The 12,645-nt window shown below is 37.9% G+C and overlaps 1 protein-coding gene across 1 annotated transcript in view; it reads right to left on the bottom strand.

Moving 5' to 3' along the window:
• The window catches only part of LOC149217632 (GTP binding Elongation factor Tu family protein), a 94,959-nt gene that overhangs the window by 44,250 nt on the left and 38,064 nt on the right, over window positions 1-12,645 (bottom strand). The window contains exons 2-4 of the mRNA XM_089393014.1: window positions 4,937-5,012; window positions 4,550-4,642; window positions 4,069-4,143 (exon numbers count right to left, since the gene is read on the bottom strand). Of these exons, the coding sequence (XP_089249140.1) occupies window positions 4,069-4,143; window positions 4,550-4,642; window positions 4,937-5,012 (244 nt within the window). The remainder of the gene's footprint in view (window positions 1-4,068; window positions 4,144-4,549; window positions 4,643-4,936; window positions 5,013-12,645) is intronic.

Below are 12,645 nucleotides of genomic sequence, written 5' to 3'. Positions count from 1 at the left end.
GAAAACTCTATAAAGGCATCCTCCACCTCATCAAGGGATGCTCTATCCTGAAATATTTGTCTCAATGCATCCTTCCTCCCCTGTGAGATCTCACCATCCATGTGAGGGAATCAGCGTGAATGTCCACCATTCAGCCACTCATGGCTATAGTATTTTGGATTCAATGAGGGAGCCAAGCAATGCAAAGGTGTGCAATTATCATCCCACCTACTGACAAGAATATCCTATATGGTGGTGAAGGCGGCCTCCGTTGATGTCTCATACTCAAGGCACTCACTCTGAAATATAATTGTCCTCACGGACTCAATAATAGAATCTCATCCTCATAAACCTCTCCTAGGATGGGTTAGTCTGTATCCGCAAATCGTAACAAAGGAATGATAGGGTCCATGATCTTAATAGTAAGATCTACCCTCTCCCACCAAGCATCATCTAACATTGTGTCCTTGACTCTTTTTTAGGTTGTTTGATCTGTCTTTCTCCAAAAAACCAAAACTCTAAAATAACCATGGACCCAAGAGCAATCTTGACTTCCCTCAACCTCTTCAGCGTGATGAATGCAGAGGCAAATCATGTATCTACACTCTTCAATAATGATAGATGTTTGTACTCTTTGTATATTGTGGGGGCATTAGGATAATTTTGTAGGTTGTGGATATGTCATGCATCCTCAATAAGATTTCCAATCCAAGGGACATCAGAAGCAATAGATTTAAGCACTAAACTCAAGGAATGGACAATGCAAATTGTCCGAAATACTTGTGGATATTTGGGTTCCACAATCATGCCAATAGCCTTGCAAACATGTGCATTGTCTATAATGATTTGCACACAAGAATCAACACCTACATCTTCAATAACTTTAATGAACAACTCACCCATATATTGTGCATCCTTGTATTTTCCAAGAGCATCCACTACTTTCAAGAAAACTAGTCCATTCAAGGAAGACACCATGAAGTTGATGAGTGGATGGCGTGCTGCATTTGTCCATCCATCAGAAACAATACTAACCCCAGATGTTGGCCATGTTGATTTAATAGGCTCAAGCATTTTATCCACCTCCTTCTTTGCCTTATCAACAATGTGGTTCTAAGCCTCTCTGAACCAAGAGGCACATACCCCGATGGAGCCCCTTGAGTTAGAGCTCCACACATCTCAATAAATAAAGGTGACTGTGCAACATTAAATGATATGAAGTTGAGATAAAAAAAGAAGGAAATGGTGATATCAATCTCTTCTCGCCTCTCTTGCTGAAATATCTTGTCCATTGGACCAAGTGCCCTCCTTTTTGTTGCTTGACCTGCACCCCCACTAGAACTCCACAATTTCCACACCAACATTGGCCTCTCTTTCTAATTCTTTCCTCTTAAATGCAGTCACTCCTAAACATGCTCCAATTCCAAGAGATGGTATACCAAACAAATGCCCTTTAACACAGAAATAGGTGCTCTTGAATTGATTATTGCAAAAGTTGCATGTCCAAAGAACAATGCCTCCTCCCTTTAAATTGTTGTCTAGCCCTTGATCTCTTGCAACATACTTCCACAAGGGATATTTAATTTCTTGAGCTTGTTCTCTTGCTAAATTGATGTTCCTCTCAGCATTTGAAGCTATTGTAGCAGCCCTACTTCCAACAGATGGAAGACTGGCAGACCCTGATGAAATTGAAAGAGGAGGCGCATTACCAATGGGGACATTCCTCCCCTTCTTTTGCCCCTTCCCTGCTGTCGTTGATTGAGCCATGAATGTTGTAAAAATAAAGAAAATGCACCGTTGTAAGGTTGTGCATGTAAACAAAATGGGCAAGCACATTGTTGTAGCAAAACTAGGAAAAAAAATGGAAGGGAAATCCACCTATCTGTAGCTTGAATCACCTCCAAAAGACGCCGATCTCCTTTGTTGGTCGCTCACGCAATCCCACAGCACCCAAACAGCAAATGAAAATGGAGAAATGCGGCCCAACTCCAGATTTTATCAAGCCCGCATGTCATTTTTTGGCAGACACGTGTCCGAAAATCAGGACACGGAGTGTGCTCGAATCCAACACGTTGTGGGCATGAATCTCCCATCTCGGACATGCGTCAAATGCGTGTTAGACACATGTCACCGGTGAACCATGTCGGATACGAGGGGGAACATGTCTGGTGAATTAGATTGTAACTAATTATAACATCATTAGGATCATTATCTTCAGGGATCATTTGGGATCCCCTATCTAAATTTACTCCAACTTTATGGGATATAAAATTAACAATGCAGCAGAATTGAAAGCCCTGGAAGAGAGACCCTATTGTTTGCCCAGACTCAAGGCTACACCAAACTTATGGTGGGGGGGAGATTCTCAACTCGTTATAAACATGATCTGCAAGATCCTACAGGCTACATGGCACCCAGACCAGCAAAATATCTCATAATTGGAGACTTGGAAGCCTACTCGTATGAGTATCATCGCTCCTTCCTTCCATTCCGGTGATCATACCTATTCACATCAGAAGGACTGGAAATAAAATTGCAGATAAGTTAGCCAATCAGGAATGCATCTCATCAGCTTCACAAATCTCCTCCTCATGGCAATCCTTTGAAGACTCTCACCTTAAGCAACAATGCTGGACAATACAGGACAAATCTCCCAGACCTGTCTCTTTCTACCTTATTCCTTCATGTTCTTTGTCTGTGTCTCTAAGTCTGTAATTGGCCTATGAGGCCCAGTTTTTAGTTTTTATATCAACAAGCAGAAATATGTCTTCTTCTCTTTTGAAAAGGTTGAGATTCTGGGTCTGGTCTGGTTTTCCCAGAGACAGACCAGCCCAGAACCCCATGATTTAATATGTACATGTTTTCAGGCAATAGGAAATATTTACCCCACAAAAAAAAACATTATTAGGATCATTATATAATGTGGAAATATTCATACTTTTACACATTCAAAAACAATTTAGGTGCATAATCATGGAAGTGAAAAGAAGACTAATGGAATATCCATAGAGCATTTAAATTCCAAATACATTACAAAAAAATGTTCACAATTTTCAGAAGTGATGTAATATCTATGATATGAGGATATTTATTTAAGAATAAACCATCCATCTGAATGAATAAAAGTGAGCTTAAAACCTAATGTTGACTCAGGAATATATGTAAACAGAGGTTTTGAGACAAAATGACTTTGTACTTTTAAAGATGTTTCTCTCCCAAATAATAGTGAGTAAAACATCTGTAAGAACATCCAAGAGTTCAGGTGGTTCCCTGAAACAAAAAGCACTCAAGTTTGTAGCAGTTGGTCAAAGAACTACCCTCATGATCCAAGAATTCAGGCAGCTCCCCAAACAAAACAAAACAAAACAAAAACATAACTGTACAGTGGTTGGTCAAATAACTACAAGAGTCCCCTCAAACATCAACCGTCAAAGGTACTACTTCTTCATATTACTCTCAATCTAACTACCAGTATCCTCTCAAACATCAATTGTCAATATTTGTAAAAAAAATCCAAGAGTTTAGGTGGCTCCCCAAAACTAAAAGCACTCAACTGTATAGCAGTTGGTCAAAGTACTGTGCCCGCAATCCAAGAATTCAGGTGGCTCCCCAAACAAACAAAAAACTCAACTGTGCTGTGGCTGGTCAAATAACTACCAGTGTACCACTTCTTCATAATACTCAATCTAACAACCAGTATCATGTCAAACATCAGCTGGCAAAGGTACCACTTCTTCATAATACTCAATCTAACAACCAGTATCATGTCAACTATCAGCTGGCAAAGGTACCACTTCTTCATAATACTCAATCTTTGGTTAACAAACAGAAAGAGCTCATAATGCTTGCATATCAAGCTTTGATGAAGCAAATTTGAAGTTAGACACAAAAAGGATTGAGCAAGTGAAAACGACAATGTTACCTTTAAAAACTTCAAATTCAAGGACATGCAATCCTTACCAATATAGCAGCATCCTCACGTCATAAACAATGCTCATTAGCCTTGGTCAACCTAGCTAGTCTATCTTTTCAGTTTTAAGACAACCCCACTGTCAAGTTGAAGAAAGCAACTAAACACAGGAAACTTACTTTCACATAATCGGCGTGTCCAGGACAATCTACATGAGCATAATGTCGCTTCTGTGTCTCATATTCAACATGTGCCTGAAAGGAATCAAGAAAAATTTTAAGTAAAAATTATAGGAAGATTCAATAGAATACAATTGAAATGCAGTTCACCAAAACTTCATATAAGTTCCAGAAGCAACAAATCACTGTCTAGAGACTAGAAGTATATGAAATCATCTATATGAATTTGTAGTCTCAGATAGTAGAACAGAAGGCAAAGAATTGACACAGAGTAAATTTGCATACAGGTACAGACTGCATGATTAAGAAAAAATCAAATCCAGAAAAAAATATAGGCATGCAAAAAACAGCAAACCTTCAACAAAGATAAAACAGAAATCTTGTCACACTGCTTAAGCTAATAAAACAACTGGATGGCTTGTAAGAGATCAAAACAATATTTTATTTTGAATTAAAGAATACAAGATAGCAATATACTAACTGTTGCAATTGTAATCCCTCGAGCTTTCTCCTCTGGAGCTTTATCAATCTCATCAAAAGCAATTGCCTTAGCTTTACCTTCTTCTGCCAATACCTGGTCACAAAACAGATGTGCCAAGAAGTTGAAATCGGCCATCTTTTCAAACAACCATTCATTCATCTGGAAGGCTAAAATCACACTTCCATCCTAACTTTAAATATTCCACGAGTAATGATAGGCCTTGCAAATCTCCCAATGTTATATTTACTAGGAATTGGGAACACACCAAGGACCATAATGAATGACAATTCAGCATGATTAACACAAGAGTAGAAGATGTCCCATAAAACGTTCTGAAAAGCAAAATGAACTTTTAGAAATAACATATATTAAACAGTTAATTTAAACCTTTGTAATTGCAGCTGTCAAAGTTGTTTTCCCATGGTCAACATGTCCAATGGTCCCAATATTGACATGCGGTTTCCTGAAATAAAACAAAAAATCAGTGACAACCATTGCAGTGAATTGTAGGAAGGCACCACCAATTTAAACAAAGCAGGTCAATTTTTTCAACTATCCGTAAGCCCATTTGTATTGTTTCCAGGATTATCAGAATCAGCTGTTCTGGTAAAACAGCCAGTTCTGACCAGATTTTCCCCCAAACCAATCGAGACAAGTGTACTGATCCAATACTGGATGGGCTCATGCATGAAACAGCAGGTTCAAAGCCTGAATCAGCTAGTTCAACCACGAACTGGTCTCTGACCCACCAGATTAAGGAACAAACTGGCCAATTTAGAGACCAACCCAAACAACAAAATGAGAAAAAATTAATAAAGAAACCATCCCAACCCACAAGAATGAAACCTTACCCCCTTTTGTCATCCAGTCAATGACCTTCATCTTATGTCATTAAGTCGATCTCTGTTTTGGAATTGCATTAACTTTTAATCTAATGTTGACAGTTACTTTTACTTATATTTTATATTTTACTTTCATTCACTTGAATTCTAGCATTCAAAGTTAATGCAGGAACTCCATTTCAAGATGGTTGGTGATGGAATCAAACCTATTGGATCTCACGTGGACAAGATAATCACTGGGGTGTTTTTCTCCATTCAACACACTAAGCATTTTTTTTGGTGTTTCAACATATATGCAAAACAAGACATTCTACCCCCTCTACACCTCTTGAGCTAGGACTAGTGGGATTCTAAGATTGAAACCTAGAAGGGGAATACACTGATCAATGGTGCCACTGATTGAAACTTCTAGGCTGCCTAAAGGTGCCAAGTGATTGAAACCTGTAAGATGCCAACTAATTGCAAACATCAAATGGCAGCAGTTGTTGAAGTCATTTAGAAAGAGAAAGAAAACTTCCAATTCCTTGACTCGACAGAGTCAATCTAATGAGCCAGACTTAAGATTAGCTATGTATTCATTTTATTACAATATGATGATTTTTGAACTCTAGAGGACATTTAGAACCTCAATGTTTATGTTTTTTCTCTCAGAATTTTAATTTTAAGTATCTCAAAACTTATCTAGATGTTATTGTGCTATTTTCACCCTTAAATGTGATATAAATCAACAAACTTTGCATATTTAGTGTCTACTGGTTTGCATTTATATTGATGTAAATGTGTGTGTGTTATTTCTTTTTTATGTAATGTGTTCTTACACTGATTCTCTAGCCAATTCAATCTCATTTGTAATTTTGGGGCAAACCAGCAAAAATCCAGTTCTGGTTCTGATAACTTTGATTTCTGATTCCATGTGCTTTATATGCATGAGAATCCTACAACTACAAGTCATGTTTCTATCTACGTCATGCACAAAAAGGGCCACTAACTTTAGACAAATAGTACACAACAACAAAACCATCTATCATGAAGTTTAAACTTGATTTTTCCATCAACTGTGAAAACAGAACATGTCCTGTTAAAGAAATTTTGGAGGTATTCCAAAACTAAATCAAGTTCTTTTATGACTGTCTTAGGAGGAAAGGCTCACAGCACTGCTAATAAAAGATACAATATTTGATTTTTTGACAAAATCATCAAACAATATGATCTAGAGTATAACAAATGCCTTTATCGATGACACATTTGGAAAGCAACAACAGTCAGTAATTTCAAAGAAATGCAAATTTACTCTTTGTTTAGTGATATAGCGGGAGAATGTTTGCAAAACACAAGGGCATGTCAAGAACTATGTTGGTAAGGGTCTTGATGCAGGAATCCAAATAATCTCTTCAAAATCATGTTTACAATCAATGCCATCACTAGAGTGAATTTACTTGATTGGTATATAATTAGTTGGAAAATCATTTAAAATGCTTAAATATGAAACAAATGTTCTGTATAATAAGTACTTCTTGTGCTCTACGTAAATTCAGCAAATATGAAAAAAATTGTCAAAATATAATTTGGTCATTCCTTGCTTCAGTCATAAGATAGCACATGTTGTTTAAGCAGCCACACGATACGACACATATACAACATTTTTAACATAAGGTTCAGGTCTACCCAGTTCAAGGAGGAAGATATTTGGATTAGATAAGATTTGTATTTTTAGTATTATCTTTAGTTGAGTTTCATTTTAAAACCAAAAAGAACCCTTCACCTTATTTTCTTGGTTAGTCTTCATTGATTGTGAATTTGTGATAACATAAATAAAGTGGATAATTGTAATGAAACCAATAAATATCAGAGACATCACAAAAATGGGATATCCAATAAACCCAATGTCTGAAGCCAGAAAATATATCTAATAAATGCGAATGATGGAAGATATGGTATGTAGTCAAGAAGACTACATACCAAGGTTACTTGGGGGTGGGAACGAAAACAGGGAGGGAGCGAAAACAGGAGCGGGAGCGACATTTTCAGAAGCTCCCAGTTTGGGAGCGAATCCCAGAGCGTTTTTTATATAATATATATATTTTTTATTTTTTATATTTTGATGCATACATGTCAACAAAAACATGTAGAATGATGAATTAGACATAAAAAACATAGATTGAATCATATAACAACAATCATCTAGAAGTAATAATCTTCATCAACCACGTCCACAAGTTAGTAACATACAACATATTGAGTCTCACGAATTATGATTCATCAATCTTAAAGTTTCAAGCTTTCAAATTTCAATATATAACATTTATCATCATTGATCACCAAAGTTGTACTTGTAAGCTAAGTGTAACCATTACAACAAATAATATCTAACATGAAATGACATGTTATAAAATGAAATGAAAAGAAAAAACTTTCAACTTTCAAAAAGCATCATATTCATAATTCATTACCAATGAGTTATAATTGCCAACTTCAAACTTCAAACTTAAATTGTCATATATTGTTTACAAAAACTATCATAATAAATATGAAAGAGTCAACAGTTATAAAAACTACTAGAAACTAGAAAAGACAAGTAAATCTATCATCTACATCTTCCTCTTGCCACCACGAATAATGTCTAATTTCTAAGCAAGTCGTGGTGGTCTTCTAGGAGTCTCCTCCTGCACAGTCCCACGACCAGAACCAGAAAGTGCATGCCCTCCACGTGAGGATGTACATGGAGGCGGCGACAACAAAGGAGCAAGACTTGGAACTCGAACACTGCTACTGGATGGTGAGAGTGGCATGGTTGTTGCTTCATCTTACTCTCTCATACGTTCTACTTCCAGTTCCTCAAGATGTATAGTGCCATCCTCCAAATTATCGTCCTCTGCGTGGTTCTTCCAAATTTTATATGATGGATCCTCATAAGCCCGATCATAGTAATGACTCAACAACCTCAAGTTGTAGTGCACATAAACCAAGCTTTCTGCTCAGTTTTCATTGAGTCTGTTTCTTCTCACATTATGTATGAAGTTGTAGGTGCTCCAACACCTCTCTGCAGAAGAAGTATTTACAACCTGTGAGAGAACTTTTTTTGCCAATTTTGGCAAAAGTCCCATGCCGCCATATGCTTCCCACCATGTGAGAGCATCAAATCTGTCTCTATCTTCCATTGCATGCAAAGAACCAAACAAACCAGTGCAACTGAAGTATCTACCTAATTCAAGACACAGATTAGCACATTCCTCCCTGTCAGGTACCAACTTGTCTAATGCTTCCATATATCCTGTAGCTACCTCTAGATCCATATGGGGTTTGACCCTAACCCCACCCCCAAGTGCAGGTTGGCCCAACCAAGTTGGAGTGTAGTATTTTGGCATAAGGATATACGCCAAGGCATGTAGTGGAACATTAAGTTTATTCCACCGTGTACACACACAATTGTGAATCAGTGTATACAAGTTGGGGTCATCTTTCTGAACAACATCTTTTATTTGCCCCAACATGGTATCCATCTGCTCATACACCTCCCCAATCACTGGTTTATCTGTATCTACAAAACAAATCATGTGATAAATGGTCTTGGTGAATTCCAATACTTGCGTCACACGTGCCCAAAACTAACCATCAAGAGCGGTCTCCTCCACCTCTTCAAAACCTTGCTTATCAGCTGCATTTGTAGCCCTTTCCTTTAATATCTGCCAGTGTGGACTTGATACCATGCTAGCCAATGACTCTCTTACCTTCAAAAGGCGCCTAAAGGTGAGGTAATAGCAAGCAAAGCTGCAAATCTAATCTTTGCAATCTTCAACAGCTCCAAACTTGAGTGACTGCGGAAAAGCCCATGGGTATTGCTATGATTTGTGATAAATTTTATCATTTTTGGCCTCTGTTGTACAAATCACCAATCCATTTGTATTGTTGGTTTTTGTTCTTAATAATATAATGCATCAAAAGGTTCATTGTGTGAACCAAACACCCAGACCAAAATATGTTGGGGTATTTATCCTCAATAATTGCTCCCGCTGCCTTACAATTAGTAGCATTATCAATGATGACTTGGATGCTATGTTGCAGGAAACGTGGTATAGAGGTCTGTTTCCGTACGAAAACGGGTACGAAATGCGGAAACGCGTTTGGTACGGCCATGAAACGCGTTTCCGGCCGTACTGCCATGTTTCCCGAAACGGAAACGTGGCCAGTACGGCCGGAAACGCGTTTCAGGGCCGTACAACCCACGTTTCCTCATTAACTTGTGTTTTTGTTAATTTTTTTTTAATTTGTTTTTTAATTTACTTTTAGGGTATGTTAGTGACTTCTTGTTGCTTCTAGATGCGTGTCTAAAGTTATAAAAGTGAATTTTTTCCCTAGTGTTGATATGCAGTTCATCAAGAAGTTTGAGGGATATGCAATTCATGGTAATGTTAAATTCTTAAAGAAAAAGTGATATTCTCCTTTATTTTTCATTTTCATCCTTTTACTTAAATTTTTAACATTACCATGAAATGACTCAGGATGTTTGAGTGTGGTTTCGCCCTCATTGGATTTCATATGGAGAAAATAGAATTTTAGATCTCACTCAAAATCCAGCAGACTTATTTGTTTTTCAGGATTTCAGGATTGGAGGGATTGCAATGTTTCCATTGGATTTTATCATGTACTAGGGTATGGAACTTGTATTTAATCAAGAGAACCAAGCCCTCTATGCAGGGGAAACTCCCAATAATCAAGATCATGTAGGGTACTAGGGTATGAAACGTGTATTTAATCAAGAGCACTAAGGTCGTTCGACTATGTAGGAGGAGACTCCCAATACAACAGTGGTCTTTCCAAAGAATGGGATGTGGATGCAGAAAATCCTGATTTGGATCTCTCTCTTGCAGCCTTATAGTCTTTATTGTACTTGCAGCCTCATATATTAATATAAATAAACGTTGATTTTGAGATTTGGATATATAATAAAGGTTGCTTTTGGATATTCCGATATTTTTATTTTCATTATGTGATCATTCATGAGTAAATGTGATGTAAATTAAATCTTAATGTTTAAGTGTAATAAATTATAATGTATCATTTATGCTTTATGATTGCACATATATATATATATATATATATATATTGGCGTTTCCCCGTTTCTAAAATTTGGGGAGGTCGCATTTCGTATCGCTTCCCGTTTCGGAAACTCGTACCCGTTTCCCCGTTTCGTGCAACTTAGCTTGGATGACATTGTATGGCCCAATACAGTCATTTGTTTCAAGTAGTGGTTCTGCAATGTTGATGCCAGTCTTGAACTTGTCTAAGTAATCATATGCTGAAAGAAAGATGGCACCACTAACAGACACAGCAAGAACACTTATCAATGGCTTGCCTTTTACATTTTTCCATCCATCAGATACAATGGAGACCCCATGCTCAGTCCATGAATTTGTCATTCTACTCAAAGAATATGATATTTTTACTTTTTCATGATCAAGTCCAACGGTTCTAGCCTTGTCATACCTAGGGCTCTTGTATCCTTTAGGGGCATTATTTATGGTAGAAACCGTTTCATGCCAATAAGGTGATCGAAGAACATTGAATGGTATCCCACATGCATAGAGAAACTGGTAAACTTTTGAATCCACATCATTCCTACACCCTTCATCAAGGAAATCTGATATGCTTCTACGCCTTAAAGAGATGTTTGGTGACCCTGTGCCTCCATATCCACTGCCATAGGAGGATGTTGAAGGAGTTCTTTGTGCATGTGATTGTGAGTTTGGTTCAAAGAAACCCTTTGATCTTTTAGATTTGTATTGGGCTTCCTCCTCTTCCCTTATGTATTTGGCTCTCTCTGTTGCTGACACACCTGTACAAGTTTTGATTTCTATTTGTTTATCTCCATCCCATGGCATTTTCCCACAAAGGTGCTTTCTGGAACAGGTGTCTGAACCCGTGTAATTATTGTTGCAATGGGGGCAGTGAAATTTAGTGGTTCCACCCCTTTCCCTGCTTCAGGCCTAATAACATATTTCCACAATGGGGTTAGGTCTTGTTTAGTTTTTTGAGTTGAATCATGTTCACTCTCCTCCAACTTCTCCTCACCAAGGTACTCCTCTTCGGTGTTTTCATCAAATCCACTATAACCCACTTCTTCATCCCCTTCTTCTCCAAGTTCATCCCTCCTTTTTCTATTCCCCAAAACCATAATAACCAAGAAAGGAACCAAGAAGAAGAAAATGCCAAGAAATATAACCACGATGTTTGAAATTTGAAGATTTGAATCTGCAAAAAAATGGAATGGGAATGGGAATGGGAAATAGAGAAAAAAAATTATTTATTTATTTAGCAATGAACATAAAAGAAAGAATAAAAAATAAAAATAAAAAGAAAATAAATAAAAATCGCTAGATTAGAGTGTAGATCCTACCTCTTTGGCCTCCAATCTCCCCTTGCAAGCTCTTCAAACTCCTCCACTTGCTCCAAATTCTCTCTTGCTCTCTCTCACTCTCTCACACTTAGAAATGAAATGAATAATGAGAGGGAGAGGGTTTATTTATTTCCCCACTCCCCTCGCCTCCCCTCCCTCCCTTTTTTCCCTCCCCTCCCCTTCCCTTTCTCCACGTCGTCGTTGCCTCTCCCACGTCGTGCGGGCATTGCTCACTGCTGGAGGGGAGCAATTTTTCCAACCCGAGAGCGGTCGGGACCGCTCCCGGGTTGGAAAAATCGCTCTTGGAGCGACGCTCCCTAAGCCGACTTGGAGAAAAACAGGGAGCGATTTTTTTGTTAGGGAGCACGGATTGGGAGCGGGATCGGGGGGGGCGCTCCCCCGCAACCTTGCTACATACATATTATATTGCACGAATTCGAGAAGATTGTCATATTATATGGGAAGCAATCAAGATGATTGTCATATTTATACAACATAAAGGACATGACTATCATAACAGATATGACCTTTCATAATAATTAATCACATTCATTACATATCGCAACCCCCACTCTCCACCCCCTCCCCCTTAGGATGTTTTCTCCTCAAAGCAATTAAAAAAGCGAGATGAAAAAATCTTCTGAGGTTCAAGCAATATTGTTGCATTGTAAAAGGATCAATACACCTAGCTCATTTTTTGGGGAATTACTTGTTGACAAGATTCTTGACTGAAACTTCTCTCATTGTGGTTATTATATCTTGACAATGATTAGACTTTGAACTCACACACTGATTCCCAGGGATGTAATCACGCTGATGTCTATGTGGATACTGATAAGGAGATATATTATGACAACAAC

This window comes from Pinus tabuliformis, chromosome 1_1 (genome assembly GCF_031772625.1).
Source record: "Pinus tabuliformis cultivar Carrire ecotype Pingquan chromosome 1_1, CPIR1, whole genome shotgun sequence".
NCBI lineage: Eukaryota > Viridiplantae > Streptophyta > Pinopsida > Pinales > Pinaceae > Pinus > Pinus tabuliformis.
Note: the sequence above shows the minus strand (reverse complement) of the source record. Positions and strands in the feature narration are given on the sequence as shown.